Raw genomic sequence first — 15,802 nt, 5'->3', positions numbered from 1 at the left:
AATTAAAAGATGAAAATGTGACCTTGATCATCTTAAGAGTTCTTGCAAATTTCAACTTGATATTATTCTATGGCCTTCCAAGGGCAAAAGACATCTTTATTGATCAATTTCTGCTGAGACAGAACTCTCCAGTTCTACTGATTTAACGATGTGGAATATTTCTTCAAATGACAGTAGAAAAAGCTGATTTACCCATGAAGATTCTAGTAAGTGTGGTCTCTGTTAATAGAGAAGAATCACTATTTGAATGAGACCTCAAGATGCTTATAAATTCTAAATCAACACCCGAATCTGAGGGTTCAGAGGAAGAATCTTTAAAAGACAGTATCCGATAATAACTGACTAACCCCTAGCCTCTGATTCTCCTGGGTATTTGTTTAAAATGTAGGTTATTCCTCGGATCTACTTAAGACTTTAAACCACATCTCTATGGAGTTTGGTAATGAGCATTTTTATTAAATTCCCCAAGTACAAGCCCCAGTGTACACAGTAAGTAATTTCAGTTTTGAGCATCTGCCAGAGAAGGAATGTCCCCCTTGTGTTTGTTGACTGCCTTCTGATTTGTTTGAAAGCCTTTTTCTTCTTGCATCATCTTGACCATTCTTGGTATGAAGGATGTTGTCTTGTTTCTCCTCAGTTTCATCTTCTCCAGAAGAAGAAACCATGCCAGGCGGCAGTCTCCTCCTGTTCACGGCTTCCATGGCTTTACTCTGTTCCCTTTTTCTCTAACAAGTCATCAGCTCAGATCTAAAAATACTCTAAGGGTAAATCCACTGGTGAATAAAATGGTTCCAATGTCCCATATTCCTTTTTTTAGAAAGCAAGAATTGCCTGCATATATGAATCTAAAGAATCAACTGTTACCTACGCTAGAAAAATAAAGACCATGAACAAGTCTGCAATATTGAAATGGGTGAACATCAATTTAGAGACAAGTACTAAACTAGGAAAGTTTTTGCTAGGTTTCCTCCAGAACATAATACCATTTTTAGACCTTCTAGGACAAACCATCTTTTATTGACATTAACAGAAGACGATAATCACATTTTTTATAAAGGCAGGCAAAGTTTTCATTATAAGCTGTTCTATAGTATTTGTATATGTGGTTTTTAACCTTGTGCATATGCTACTTTGATTTCTTCAACATCTGAGAATGAAGGAGAAAAACCTCATATCTAGATCAATGTCCTATATTTTATTTCCAACATTTGGGACTAATTTTGAAGTAAGAGCAAATAAAGGTTCACATTTGCTGAGTATTTGTTATGTACAAAGTATAACTTTAAAGGTACTACTGGATATGCACTCATTCAAAAAGCTGGAATATGTTCCACAAAGATTGGTTCCACAAAGATCTTTTGTCCCACGAAGATTTCAAAGTGTGGAATATGTTCCACAAAGATTTTCTGCTGAAGAGCAACTTCAGCAGGGTAGTAGAGAGGTAGAAAAATCTCCTAGGTTGAATAACTGAGGCTACTAAAATTGGCATGCAAACAACTAGACACATTATCTAACCCATCACAGATGAAATGTTCTGGACTCCTGGGTTCCTGCCAAAAATAATAGCAACACAGGCCAGGCACGGTGGCTCACACCTGTAACTCCAACACTTTGGGAGGCTGAGGCAGGAGGAACCCTTGAGCTCAGGAGTTCGAGACCAGCCCGGGCAACATACTGAGACCTCATCTGTGCTAAAATTTAAAAAATTGGCCAGGCATGGTAGTGCAAACATGTAGGCCCAGCTACTTAGGGGGCTGAGGTGGGAGGACTGCTTGAGCCCAGGCAGTCAAGGTTGAGGCTGCAGTAAGCCCTGATCATGCCACTGCACTCCAGCCTGGGTGACAGAGCAAGACCTTGTCTCAAAAAAACCAAAACAAAACAAATAGCAATACAAGTTAACATCTGATTCTCCATACCTAATATCTTTCCTATACCATTGTCCATCTCGGACTCAGGTCAAGGAATGTGTCTGGCTCATTCATACAACAGTTGAGTGTGGGGCGGGAAGTGTGACACCCCGCAGTCAGAAATCTTAGGTTCAAATTCTGACTGGCTCAAAATTTGTAACTCAACAAAGAATTCACTTCTTTGACCTGAAGTCTCCATACATGAAAATGGGGACTGCCAGTGCTCCCTCCATGAACAACACAGGGAGGGGCCGGGAGGATGGTGTGGATGTGAATGATTCCTGACAGACGCTCAGTAAATATTTAATGAATCTGTTATCTAAGCACTATCCTTGAGGAGAACCAGGAGACTCCTTGGGGAGGCAAGTGGCCTGGGACAGTCCCTTCCCAGGAATGGTGACGGCCACCAACAATATCAATAATCCAGCACAGACTGGAGCTCAGTGACACAAACTGCTCCGACGTTATGTTAGACACAATGACTTCCTTCTAACCCTTGGACTCTACAATGATGTGGACCTGGATTTTCCCAAATTAAACACAGTGAAAAGGAACTACATGTGTTCCCCAAGGGCTAAGTACCTGCATCAGCCTCTCACCGTGCACCACTCGCAGCACTCTCTGTGCACATGGGGTCACACCAACTCACCCCAACGTCCCTAACGAGGTGGCCACTCTAACCATGCCCATGTTCCAGAGGAGGGACTGGAACTCGGAGACCATTCTGCCCAGGACAACACAGCTCGTCGGCAGCAGAGCTGGGACCTGGCCTCAGAGCATGCACTCAGCCACTCTGCTGTAAGTCCCCTGGCGGAAACCACAGTGAAAGTCCCGTAGTTTCGACATATGCTGGGATTTTAAACCTTACGCAGTCTGTACCTATTCTCATGAGAACAACAGTAAAGTCTAAATAAAACCTTAAAAGTCACTGTGTGGCTGAGCTTCAGGTTAGTGACATGTTTTGCAAAAGAAGACAAAAAAACAGAATTTTCTGATATCAAAATTTTTCACAGCTTTCTCTTGTCCAAGGAAAAACTGAAGATAAATCCACATTCCAAACATGTCTTTAGTTTAGAATTCTGACAGATGAATTGGCAGTGAGTGTCAAAAACTTACATGCACATAACCTACGACCCTGCAAATTCTAGTTCTGGGATCTTACAGAAAAACTAATACAAGCATACAAAGAAATCTGTGCAAGGATGCTGACTGCAGCAGTGTTTGTTAACAGTAAAAACTAAAAACAAGCAGACTAACCATTCACTCGGCTAAACACATGATGGCAGACACTCGATGGAACACCATGTAGCTGGTTAAAAGAATGAGGTAGCTCTAGCTTCACTGACATAAAGGATTATCTTAGATATACTATTAAGCAAAAAAGCAAGTGACAGAATGTGCATAGTATAATCCTATTTTATTAAAAATAAACTCTGTGTGTGTATATGTGTGTGTGTGAGAGAGAGAGATGTAAAGACATAGAAAAGGGCCTAGAAAAATATATAAACTTCCCTTGGGAGGTGGAAATTGATGGAGGGGGTCTCTCATGTTCTACATTGTGGACGTCTGTATTTGCTTAAAGTTATTTATGAAATAACATAAAATTTTGAAACAAAATATTCTGGAGGCTAATTTTCTAAAGGGAATAGCACAGCTTAGACATGCCCCTAAACTGAAATGTAAACTTCTTTTTCCCATTTGCAAACCTGTGAGTACATAGTAAGAGAAGCATTGCCACAAAATCCTCTTTTAAAAGCTCTTTCAGGACACTACACTAAGTCATTCACTTCTGAGATGTTAAAGGCCACCAATGTCTCTATTTTCAGACTACGTCACAAATGACATGAATGCCAAAATTATAGATCTTAAGAAGAAAATACGTAAAATACAGATTTAGACAAAACAAATGACTAAAGCTGCATAGTTCTGCTAGACTTTATTCAAAACTGGCCCTATACTTAATTATTTGAGAGACCTAAAATTCTAGTGTTCAAATGTAAATACCCATCATATACTGAGAAGTAATCTTCAAATTTAGTTCTGACCCAAATTTGGCTCAATTAAATCATACGTCAGATAACACAAATGGTTACACCTCAGCACATAACAAAATCCTGGAAGTATCATAGCAAGTGAGCTATGACATCATTTAACTCTCAAACTGAACTGTAATCTTAAGTTACACACACCACAATACACCTTTGCACAGGTAATTTTATTCCTCCTGTGGGTGTTGACAGTGCTCATTGATTGAAATTTGAAACATTTAGAAATCCCATACCTGAAGATGGTCACATATTCTTTACATCACGATTCAGTAACTATTCAACAGTTATGTCTACTAAATACAGTGAACAAAACAGTATAAATGTTTACACCATTCCCTTGTGAACAGGGCTTTTGTGCACAATAGTAACAAATGGAATTAATGCATACCATGATATCAATAAGGAAAAGAACTTCTCTTTAAATAAACTATTCTGTTTATAAATAAACTCTGATTTTTTTAGTACACATTTACAGACCTGATCAATAAAAAGAAACTATATATATATATATTTTCCTTTAAAAAGAAAATGTTGAGATACAGACCACTGTGGGAGAATTCACCTAGGAAAGGGGGTCAGAAGCAAGCAAAGGATACTAGAGGTGAAAGTACGACCATACTGCAACTTATTTCTGTTAGCACACACCAACACAAGGACAGGATTGTCGGGGGAGGAGCCCATTTTCACTTGAATTCCAGCAAGTTGCAATCAATCTTGTAGTACACATAGGGGTAGTATTCTTGTTGACTCAGGTTTAAACCTGGAATATCCATAGGAGCCTATGGAAAAAATAGACAATTACTCAATTTTGTATTTACAGAACTCAGAAAAAAAGAAAGCAAGTATTAACATTTACCTTTTTATTGAACATCTACTCTGAGCTAAATGTATGCACTTAAGGTTAATTTATCTGAGTTAGACATTATTCCCATTTTGCAAATAAGAAAACAACCTCTGAAAGACTGACTTCTCCTAGGAAACACAGACAGTAAGTGGTAAAGCCAGGTTCAAGCATTCTGACTGCAAAGCCTGCATATGTATTTAGCATGATCCCACCAACCTTTTTTATGTACACTGTAAAAATTAACTTTTTAAATCTTGGACTTAGAATACTGAGTTGATGCGATACAAGACTTACAAAATGTGGAGTAAAAATAAAGCAAGTATGATTTAAAGGTAATGCTTATTCTGTAATCTCAGCACTTTGAGAGGCCAACGCCTTGAGCCCAGGAGTTCAAGACCAGTCTGGGCAACATAGTGAGACTCTATAGCTACAAAAAATAAAAATAAACACATTAACCAGGAGCAGTGGTGCGTGCCCATAGTCCCAGCTACATGGGAGGCTGAGGTGGAAGGATCACTTGAGCATAGTGGTTGAGGCTCCAGTGAGCCAGAATCATGCCACTGCATTCTAGACTGAGCAACAGAGCAAGATCTGATGGCAAAACAAAAAACAAGCAAGGATAACACTTTTTATATATGCATGTTGTAAGAATTTACTGCTAGAACATTTATGTATCAAATAATTAGACCTCTTATTTTATCCACAATTTCATGAAAGTGTAGCGAGTCAGCCAGGTACAGTTGCTCATGCCAGTAAGCCTAGCACTTTGGGAAGCCGAGGTGGGTGGATTACCTGGGGTCAGGAGTTCAAGACCAGCCTGGCCAACATGGCAAAACCGCATCTCTACTAAAAATACAAAAATTAGCCAGGCATGGTGGCAGGCACCTATAATCCCAGCTACTTGGTAGGCTGAGGCAGGAGAATCGTTTGAACCTAGGGGGCGGAGGTTACAGTGAGCCAAGATCATGCCACTTCACTCCAGCCTGGGCAAAAGAGCGTAACTCCATCTCAAAAAAAGAAAGAAAGAAAGAAAAATAAAACAAGTTTAGCAAGTCATTTCCTGCATTTCCTTCTATCAAGAAAAACTGATTTTTCATAGTTCTAATTAATGCCTATGTGAGATACTACCATCCACCCTAAACTTTTAAAAAGAAAAAAAAAAAAATCAGCAAGATATTTAAAACCAAAAATATAAAATAAAAGTCCACTACAATTTTTTTTTTTTTTTTTTTTTTTTGAGACAGAGTCTCCCTCTGTCACCCAGGCTGGAGTGCAGTGGCACAATCTTGGCTCACTGCAACCACCCCCACCCGGTTCAAGTGATTCTCCTGCCTCAGCCTCCCAAGTAGCTAGGACTACAGGTGCCCGCCACCACACCCAGCTAATTATTGTATTTTTAGTAGAGATGGGGTTTCACCATGTTGGCCAGGTTGGTCTCGAACTCCTGACTTCAGGTGATCCACCCACCTCAGCCTCCCAAAGTGCTGGGTTTACAGGCATGAGCTACCATGCCCGGCGGCCCACTACAATTTTAAAGAGCAACAACAAAAAAACACGAGTAACTCTGTTTATATCTTTTGTTTAAAAAATAACACTTTTGTTTAAAAGAAGATATAAACACATATATATATATTTTGGTCTGTTTTTTTTCTTTTTTCAGGTGGGGTCTTGCTACGTTACCCAGGTTGGTCTCAAAGGCCTGGGTTCAAGTGATCCTCCCGCCTCAGCCTCCTGAGTTGCTGGGACTACCGGCATATGTCACCATGCCCAGATACGCCATTTTGCCATTTTAGAAAAATGAACCTACCTTGAAAATACTCATCTATTGACTCTCTCGCTTCTACCAAATAAAATTAAAATAACTGCTTATTTTCTTCCTCTCTGCAATTTATAGTTTTTATAAATAACTAGTATCACTGGTTTCCGTATTTCTGCAGCTATAAACATCTGATACACAGCAAGGTAACTATCAGCTTGTAGAAATGCCAAGAAGCAAAACACAGCTATAATTAGTATAAAACAGGGTAAACGATGTAAATTACTATGTTCATGTAACAAATTGAGAACCTCAAAGTAATAAAAAATGATTAAGTATCATACTTACTCTCCCTTTTCTATCTTCCTTCAATCATTTTTTTCTGAAATTCACTTCAATTCTTACTCTACTGGGCTAATATGTACTTACATCAATAATAGCTGCTGCACTGCTGTCTAGATGTTTATACAATTCATGTAATACTTCTCTCAGTTTCTTCAAAGTTTTCTTATTAGGCTGAAGTAGCATTGCTTGGAAGTTCACCGGCAAGCCATACCTTATAAAAAAGCAGAAATACAGTATGCAATACAAGCAAACATGTAAAGAGATTTTCTTTTCAAAGCAAATATTCTCATACTCTTTAATCATGGTTAACAGGGAGACAGTATCTCACTTTACTTTTACAAGTTCAACTAATATATATAGAAACTGAAACTAATATACACAAAAAACTTTAATATAAACAGAAACGTAAAACTTTGGTACTCACTGTCCACTAGAAATCTCTAAGCCAATTGCTAGGAATTACTTCAATTACCATTCCATTTTTTTTTCTTTTGAGACGGATTCTCACTGTCGCCAGGCTGGAGTGCAGTGGTGCAATCTTGGCTCACCGCAGTCTCCACCTCCTGGGTTCAAGCCATTCTCCTGCCTCAGCCTCCCGAGTAGCTGGGATTACAGGCACGCACCACCACGCCCAGCTAATTTTTGTATTTTTAGTAGAGACGAGGTTTCACCATGTTAGCCAGCATGGTCTCAATCTCTTGACCTCATGATCCGCCCACCTTGGCCTCCCAAAGTGCTGGGATTACAGGCGTGAGCCACTGCACCCGGCTTACCATTCAATTTGTAAGGTAATATATGAATATCCTCAGGAAGTAATAATAAGTAAGGTCAGCAGATACTTTTATGGTAATAACATGAGGTTACCCACATCTACTTTGAAAATTTGAAAAAATTTAAAAATAGTGAGCATAGTTACACATAAGTTTTGGGGTGTTTTTCTTTGTTTTTTTTGTTTTTTCAGACGGAGTCTCACTCTGTTGCCCAGGCTGGAGTGCGGTGGTGCAATAATGCAGTGGTGCAATCTCGGCTCACTGCAACCTCCACCTCCTGGGTTCAAGTGATTCTCTGCCTCAGCCTCCCAAGTAACTGGCACTACAGGTGCCTGACACCACACCTGGCTAATTTTTTTATATTTTTAGTACAGACGGGGTTTCACCGTGTTAGCCAGGATGGTCTCAATCTCCTGACCTCGTCATCTGCCCTCCTCAGCCTCCCAAAGTGCTGGGATTACAGGCGTGAGCCACTGTGCCCGGCCAAGGTTCTGGGTTTTTAAGAACTATTTCTAATATGAGCAACCCATACATTGGATCAGAATGTGATGTTTTAAGTATCTCAAAATATAAAAATACTTTAGGTTAATATGAAATGATTCCAATAAGTCATCAGCATACTATGCGTCCAATGACATATAAAACATTTGAAAGATCTTCCTTTTAAACAAATATTGGTTAATATTTAATCTACTTTTAAGTACCTACACAAGAAAAAGAACCTGAGGGTATGGCAGCATAAATCTCTTTTTCTAAACTTGGTGCTAAAGAACAAGACTAATACGCATTGTATAAGCTGTATGATGATACTGACAACCTCTGTCTCATGATTGGCCCTTTGGTTTCTCCAAATCAATTTCCTATTGCTGGACTCTGTTATAATAAAGAGGTCCAATGTAAGGCATCTATGAACTCTTCAGTTCCAAGTTTGACAATTAACTTTCTTTACCTTAAAACAGACTCAACAAAAACCCGTAACGCTTTCACATGAATCCATGCAATAAATGCTTCACTAAAATTCACTTTCAGCCACCGCACAAGTGGTCCCTATAAAAAGAAAAAAAAAAAATTACCACAAATTGGTCTTAGAAATAGCAATTAGATAAATTTTTTTAAGTGACTACATATTAGGAATCTATAGAAGACTTAAGTCACATAATTCACTTTCTACATGTTTCACTATCATTCTCATTATCTCAGATATTTTACCTTAAATTAGATTAAAAGGTTAGCCACTACTGAGTGATCTCAACAGATGCTAAAATGCATTGAACCAATTCACTAACACAGAAAAAGGTATATATTTTAATAAAAGTAGTTAAATCAGTACAAAATATAGAAATGCCTTAGGTTTGAAAATCAAAATACAAAGATCTGAATTTACTACACGATACTCTAAAATATTTAATACATGTAAAATAAAATTCAACTTACAAACAACTTCATAACAAAGATAAACAGTTATGTAGGCAAGTCATTTAACAGCCCTAGCTCTTAGTTTTCCCATCTGTAAAAAAGGGAGTTGGTCTAGACATCTAAAATCTCTTTACATTCTAAATTATGTAGTGTAAGTTCTTTTTAAACTTCATATATTTAGTACGATTAAGCGGATTTTAAATACCTTCTCTCTCGATACTTAAAAGACATACATTAACAATTCAGCTAACACTTACTTGGATAACATTATTAGGCTCATTTGGATGTACCAACCAATTAATTAAAGCAAAAAGGATAGCAAAACAAAGTGGAAATCTTTGGTCAAAATATCTATTCTATAAAAGGATTTTGGGTTTTCCCTAAAAAGCTGGTTATTTTGGACATTACTTGGAGGAATTAGTTTCCTCCTAGTTGATATGGCTTATAAAGTACCTGGAAATAATTTTCAGTATATCCCTTCATTTCCTCTCACATTATTAAGAGAAACACATTTTCACTCATGTTTCCCTTTCCAAACAAGCTTTTAGTCTTCACAGTAATCCCACACTTGAAGATGGCAAGAAAGTTAACACCATCTTTCATTTTCACAATTCCACCTGTTTCCCATTACACCTAGAACACACCAATTCTCCAATAATTTCAATACAAATTGCTTCAATAAAAGACTGAGGCATTGAACAAATCTGCCTCAAGAAAGTAAAAAGTCTTACTGAAAAGAACTTTGTTACTTAACTAAAATCTCCCTTCACCTACAAGGACGTTAACCAGAATACTGCATTTAAAATTAATATCTGATATGGATTTAGGTGGAGTAATTTAAGTATGTATTTTAAGGTAACTATTCTATTCGATCTAAGACAGATGTAAGCTTTAGAAGAAAGCTTTCTTAGAAATAGAATAGTTATCTCTAGAATAGTTAAGCTTTAGAGGAAATTCATTCTAATTATTCAATTAAAAAAAAAAACTAAAATCAAATGTCTTAAAACCAAAGCAGATTTTTACTTTCTTTTAAATCAAAGGAAAGTAATATCACTTTTTCTTCTGCTTAATGTTGATAATACTAAATATTTAAAACACATACAAATTGTTTTTTCTTATCAGTAGAAAGCCTGTTCATTTCTTCTTTATCTGCTTTCATCTCCTCTTCATTATACTGGAAGTCACGAACAATGAATCTAAATTTGGGGGGAAAAAACAAAACTGTTCATGTTTTATACAATTGATCTAACAAAGTAAATACACACAAAAATAATCATCTTACTTGTTTTCCCTGGCTTTGTGTCTGAAGTCATCAACTGCCTTCCTAAACAAGGTGACATTACACAGGTAACTGTCTTGGTCCTCTGAAAGAACACTATGGAAAAAAAATAAAAGAAGTCCATTTAAAGATTTATACATATTGCTGTCTTTCATATTAAGGGCAAAATTCAGAAACAGGTAGAAGAGAAAAGTAGGGTATAATAGCCCTTCCCAAATTACCTCAAAGCTTTTCAAACTGGATTGCCTCAAACACTGAATACACTGAATGTTTATGATTTATTTTGCTAATGATACTTTTTTTCTTACTAACCAACAAAATTAGACATTAACTCCAGTAAAGCATCCAAACACTAAGAACCACACTTTTCAATCAACATTAGCGCCAGGCTGCTTTGTTTCCAGTGTCTCCTTGATAAGCACACTTTTCTTTTCTGGAAACTTAATTCTTTCTTCCTTTCTCCAGGCCAACTCAGCCCCACTGAGGCCCAGCCTAGCCTCTCTGCATTGCCAGTACATCAAACCTTGGATCTTTCCTTTGCTCCCATGACATCTCTCAATCAAAAACTGACAGGCCAGGTGCAGTGGCTCATGCCTGTAATCCCAACACTTTGGGAGGCTAAGGTGGGTGATTGCTTGAGTTCAGGACTTTGAGACCAGCCTGGGCAACATGGCAAGACTGTGTCTGTACAAAAAATACAAAACCTAGCCAGGTTTGACGGTGCACGCCTGTAGTCCTAGCTACTCAGGAGGCTGAGGTGGGAGGATCACTGAAGCTGGGGAGGTTGAGGCTAAGTGAGCCAAGATTGTGCCACTGCAATCCAGCCTGGGTGACAGAGAGAGACTCTGTCAAAAAAAAAAAAAAACCAAAAACCTGATGAACACAACTGTCTAAATAATCTCTGAATAAATGTGCTTGTATGCATCCCATGGCTCCATTTTAGGCTTCAGAAGGTCCCAGTGAGGTCACAACTTCCATTCAGTCACAGCTCCATGGACATCACTGGAAAGACCTTTCTAGACACAACTGCCAGGAAATTTTAATGGTCATTTAAATCTGTGATACCTTGGGTGAAAGTCCACTGTTTGAAATGGGAATGGTATCGCTTGTGATAGTATGGCCCAAATTTGGCTTTCAGAATTTACCTACAGTGCCTCCTGTATAGAAGTCCTTACGTGAGGTCCACGAGGCTGCACGGGCAGCTGTTCCACAGGGATAACCTTGGGGCAGGGAATGTTACTGAGGGGAGTCTCTTCTCCTTTCTATCTTTCACATATTGGAGGTCTTCTAATGTTTAGTGTTTTTTAAACAGCTTTACTGAGATATAATCGTTATACAGAAAACTGTACGCATTTAATGTCTATAATCTGAAGTGTGGACATACGCATATACCCACGAAACCATCACCACAATCTAGACGATAAACATATCCCTCACTACCAAAAGGGTCCTGTGCCCTTTTGTTGGCTGTTTTCTTTGTTTTTTAATGTTTAGTTTTTACTTACAATGTGGTACTTCTGAAATCAGAAAAAGTAAATTTTACAAAATGGAGGAATGCTGGGGAATTTAAAGATACTGTATTAAAAAAATTTTTAAAGCAAGTGTAGTTTTTCCTGAAGCCTAAGAACCACCTGGTTAGCCAAGTAAATTCAGGAGGCAACTACAGTGTTTAATCACAGGATGGCTTTAAGTACTAAATCTACCCCACTTCTGGTCAGCCAGCCAGCAGGGGCACCTCCCTAGCGAATGACCAGCAGACAGCTCTGGGAGTACTGATCACTGTCATTTCTGACACGCAAAGAAAACGCAAGTACTCTGGATTTAGAACACTGAAACCTCCTGTTAGACTGTATCTTCTCAAAATGATTACCCTTAGTTCTTGCTCCTGGTATCCATCAAACCCAATGAAGGGCAGCTACCAAGTGGACAGAGCTCGATTAAAAAAGCCATTTAAGGATCTTCTGCTTTGCCAAGATTTACTCAGTGATGTGTGAACTGCTTGAGATCAAAACAAATCTAAATCTAACTTGCAGGCTATTTCAGAGCCACAAATAATGCTTCACTATTAGCATACTAATCTTTTAGTATCCAACACTTTGCTGTTTTGAAGACCCTTCCAAAAGCATTTGGTGCTTGACATGGCCCTGTGTCAATGAGCAGGTTACCTATTAAACAGGTTCCTAGCTATTGTGCAGAGATCTGGGACACAGCAAATTCCTATGGCTTACTCAAAGTCCTGATGGTGATAAAAGCCAAGATAAAACTTCCATCTCACCTTATAACTAAATCCTACTCTGCCACCTTATTATGAAAAATAAATAAAAGCCACTTGCTTTTTCTCTTTCCCCTAGGGAAAGGTATTTCTTAAAAACTGTATAAAAAAATAAACCACGAGTCCTTACTATAATGGACTTGTAGTCATTTAACATGTACTAAGACTCTGTAATGCAAGTGCTTGCTAGACATTACTATAAAACTAAGACAGCATTTCCTGATCTCCAGGTGTGGGTTTAGTAAAGGAAACAGGCATAAACAGGTAACTGCAATACAGAGTTGTAAGTGCTGCAACAGAAAATATACATGATACACTGGGGAATTAGTTACTTTATCTGAGGGGAGTCAAAGGAGTTTCACCAAAGAGGTGATACCAGGTGGAAGTTTGAAAGAAAGGCAAAAAAGAGAATAACGTTCCAGACAGAACCCCATATGCAAATGAATACAGATGTGGAATAGCATGGTGCATTTGAGGAATTGCAAGAAGTATGTATAACTGGGGCTCAGCATGGTAGCTCATGCCTGTAATCCCAGCACTTTCGGAGGCCAAGGCAGGCAGACCACTTGAGGTCAGGAGTTCGAGACCAGCCTGGCCAACATAGTGAAACCTCATCTCTACTAAAAATACAAAAATTAGCTGAGTGTGGTAGCACATCCCAGCTACTTGGGAAGCTGAGGAAGGAGACTCACTTGAATCTGGGAGGCAGAGGTTGCGGTGAGCCGAGATCACGCCTCTGCACTCCAGCCTGGGTGACAGAGAGAGACTGTGTCTCAAAAAAAAAAAAGAAAAGAAAAAAAATATATATATACATATAAGGGTACAAGAAGGGGGTGTGTGTGTGTGTGTGTGTGTGTGTGTGTGTGTGTGTTGAGTGCAGGCAGTCAAAATAGGGAGGGATAAGCAGGGTTTTAGACAGAAAAGTAACACATTTGTATGTCACAAAGATGAAAACAGCAGCAACGTGGAGGACTGATGAGAAGAGAAAATACCGGAGAAAAGGAGACCAGCTAGGGTCAATTACCATGGTCCAGGCAAGGGATGAGGGAGTCAGAGCTGGAGCAGTAGCAGTGGTTCTTGGGGGAGTGGGGAGAGTAGATTTAACCATGTGAAACTGTGGATATTTGACCATTTTTTGACCTACAAAACAGCAATTTTTAATGGTTCAACCAAATACTATGGAAGGTGGAAATGCCACAACTGATTAGACTAATGCAGGCGGGGGGGTCTGTTGGGGAGCTGGGGTGCAAGGGTGAAGGAAGATTCCAAAATGACTATCACACTTGCGGTTTGGATCACTGGGCAGCTGTTGCTGCCATATACTTCAAGGCAACGAGAGAGTTTGAGTCTGAGATTGGGGTGTCAGTTACCTAGGAAATACCACATGGAGTGGTCCAGTAGGAACCCAGGTATGTGAGTTTGCAGGTAGGGGGAAAGCTGGCCACAGATAAAGATGTAGGAGTCCGAAAACTGCAGTTGAAGTTAGAGCCATGGGTGTGGTTGAAGTGATACTGACAGGAGAACAGACCATCTCCCTCAGAAACTCTGAAACATAGAGAAACTCCTGGACAGTGGCCAATATCATTTTTTCTGCACTTCTTAGCTAGGCTGTTCTGCTTCACTGGGGACTTCAGATCTCTCAACAAAAACTTCTGTGAAGCACCCATGAGTTTGTGATGTTGCTTCCAATGACAGAGAAAAGGCAAAAGTTAACCAGTGATCTGACTCATTCAGACTATTTTAATAAGCAAAAGTAGACAAAAAATAAAAAAATTAAAAAAAGGAAAGTGGTAATTCTGAAAGGACAAGTGAAAAGCACCTCTTTCTGAACAGTGTTTCTACAAAAAAAAAAGCAGAACAGCAACCCAGCCTCCACTTCTTTGTCCACAGCCTTGACATGGCATTTATACACATTGCTGCATTTAGCCTCACAGTAACGGTAGTATTTCAAAACTGTCCAATCTTTGTAGAACATTTTACAAATAGTTATATTTTGTGAATTTTAAAATTCTTTCAGGTTTGAGGACAGTTAGAACAACAGATTGAAAAATATTAGATTGGATATTAGAGTGAATATTTTTCAATCGATTCTACCTCAGAATTCCACTTTCATCTTCACTACTCCCAACAATAATCACTCAAGTTATCATGCCAAAAAGTAATGTTACTACCATAATTAACTAACTTGTGTAAAGCACACAGAACAATGACTAGCTCATAGTAATTACTCAGAAATGCTGGGTGTGATAAACCAAAAATTCAGCATCAGGTCATAGAGATCTTTCCTAAATGGCAGACAAAATTCCAGGCTCACTCAAAAAAGCCTATTTGCCCCTACATTAACTGCACATACTCTTAATGGTGCTATTTGAGCTAGTGCTATGTGGTCTCTGACTAAATTTAAACAGGTAAGTTTTTGAGTCAGTGATTCCAAATGTACTTTGAACTGAGAAATAGGTAGAACAGATGTTTTCACTGAGCAAGGAAAGGCTGGGAGCTCTCAGAAGATTAGTGTGCACTTACAAGTCATTTGCAAACAAGTCTTGACTGCATTAAACTGTTCCCTGCCTGAAATTTGCCCTTTAAACTACTAAAGTGATTGTCCAAAGATCTAAATCTCTGATGGAATATTTTTAAAGTCCTTCTATCAGAGTAAATCTGAGCTTACTTAATGAGCCTACACACCATCCCCCTGGACATCTGGGTTGGCGTATGTCCACCTCTGGAGGACATTCTGTGTGCACCGGGTCCTCATTCTCCTCCTCCACCTGCCTCCTAGACACAGAGTCAATCTCTATGGTTCTAATGCCCTACAGATCTGTCAGTATCAACAGCCTAAGTGAGACACTAATATGAAGACATAACTGTAGTCTTCAGGTTACCATGTGAAGAATGAAGGCATTCCCCCAAATGAAAAAAAAAAAAAAAAATTCACAATGAGCACAAGTTTGTTGTTTAGTTCCTAAAAGATCAACATTTGTGAAAATACAGTAACATTATCTTGTATTTTGAATACTTCATCAAGCCTTAAAATATCTTCAAAATATATACAAGGAAGGGGCTATGCTCATTTATAGACAAAGAAAATGAGGCCAGAGAAGTTAAAAGACTTACCCCAGGTTACACAGCAAATTGGTAGCAGAACTGAGGCAGGAGAATAGGGTC

General features: G+C 38.7%; 1 protein-coding gene across 3 annotated transcripts in view; it reads right to left on the bottom strand.

Moving 5' to 3' along the window:
• Positions 1–430: 430 nt before the first annotated feature.
• Positions 431–15,802, bottom strand: part of ATP6V1C1 (ATPase H+ transporting V1 subunit C1) — an 89,735-nt gene continuing 74,363 nt past the window's right edge. For all 3 annotated transcript variants that reach the window (XM_021942553.2, XM_003903047.4, XM_009213453.3), the window contains exons 9-13: positions 10,369–10,461; positions 10,189–10,282; positions 8,620–8,717; positions 6,985–7,111; positions 431–4,734 (exon numbers count right to left, since the gene is read on the bottom strand). In XM_021942553.2, coding sequence (XP_021798245.1) covers positions 4,639–4,734; positions 6,985–7,111; positions 8,620–8,717; positions 10,189–10,282; positions 10,369–10,461 — 508 coding nt within the window. In that variant the 3' untranslated portion in view covers positions 431–4,638. The remainder of the gene's footprint in view (positions 4,735–6,984; positions 7,112–8,619; positions 8,718–10,188; positions 10,283–10,368; positions 10,462–15,802) is intronic.

This window comes from Papio anubis, chromosome 8 (assembly GCF_008728515.1).
Source record: "Papio anubis isolate 15944 chromosome 8, Panubis1.0, whole genome shotgun sequence".
Classification (NCBI taxonomy): domain Eukaryota; kingdom Metazoa; phylum Chordata; class Mammalia; order Primates; family Cercopithecidae; genus Papio; species Papio anubis.
The sequence above is the reverse complement of the archived record's forward strand: the minus strand, read 5'-3'. Positions and strand labels throughout refer to the sequence as shown.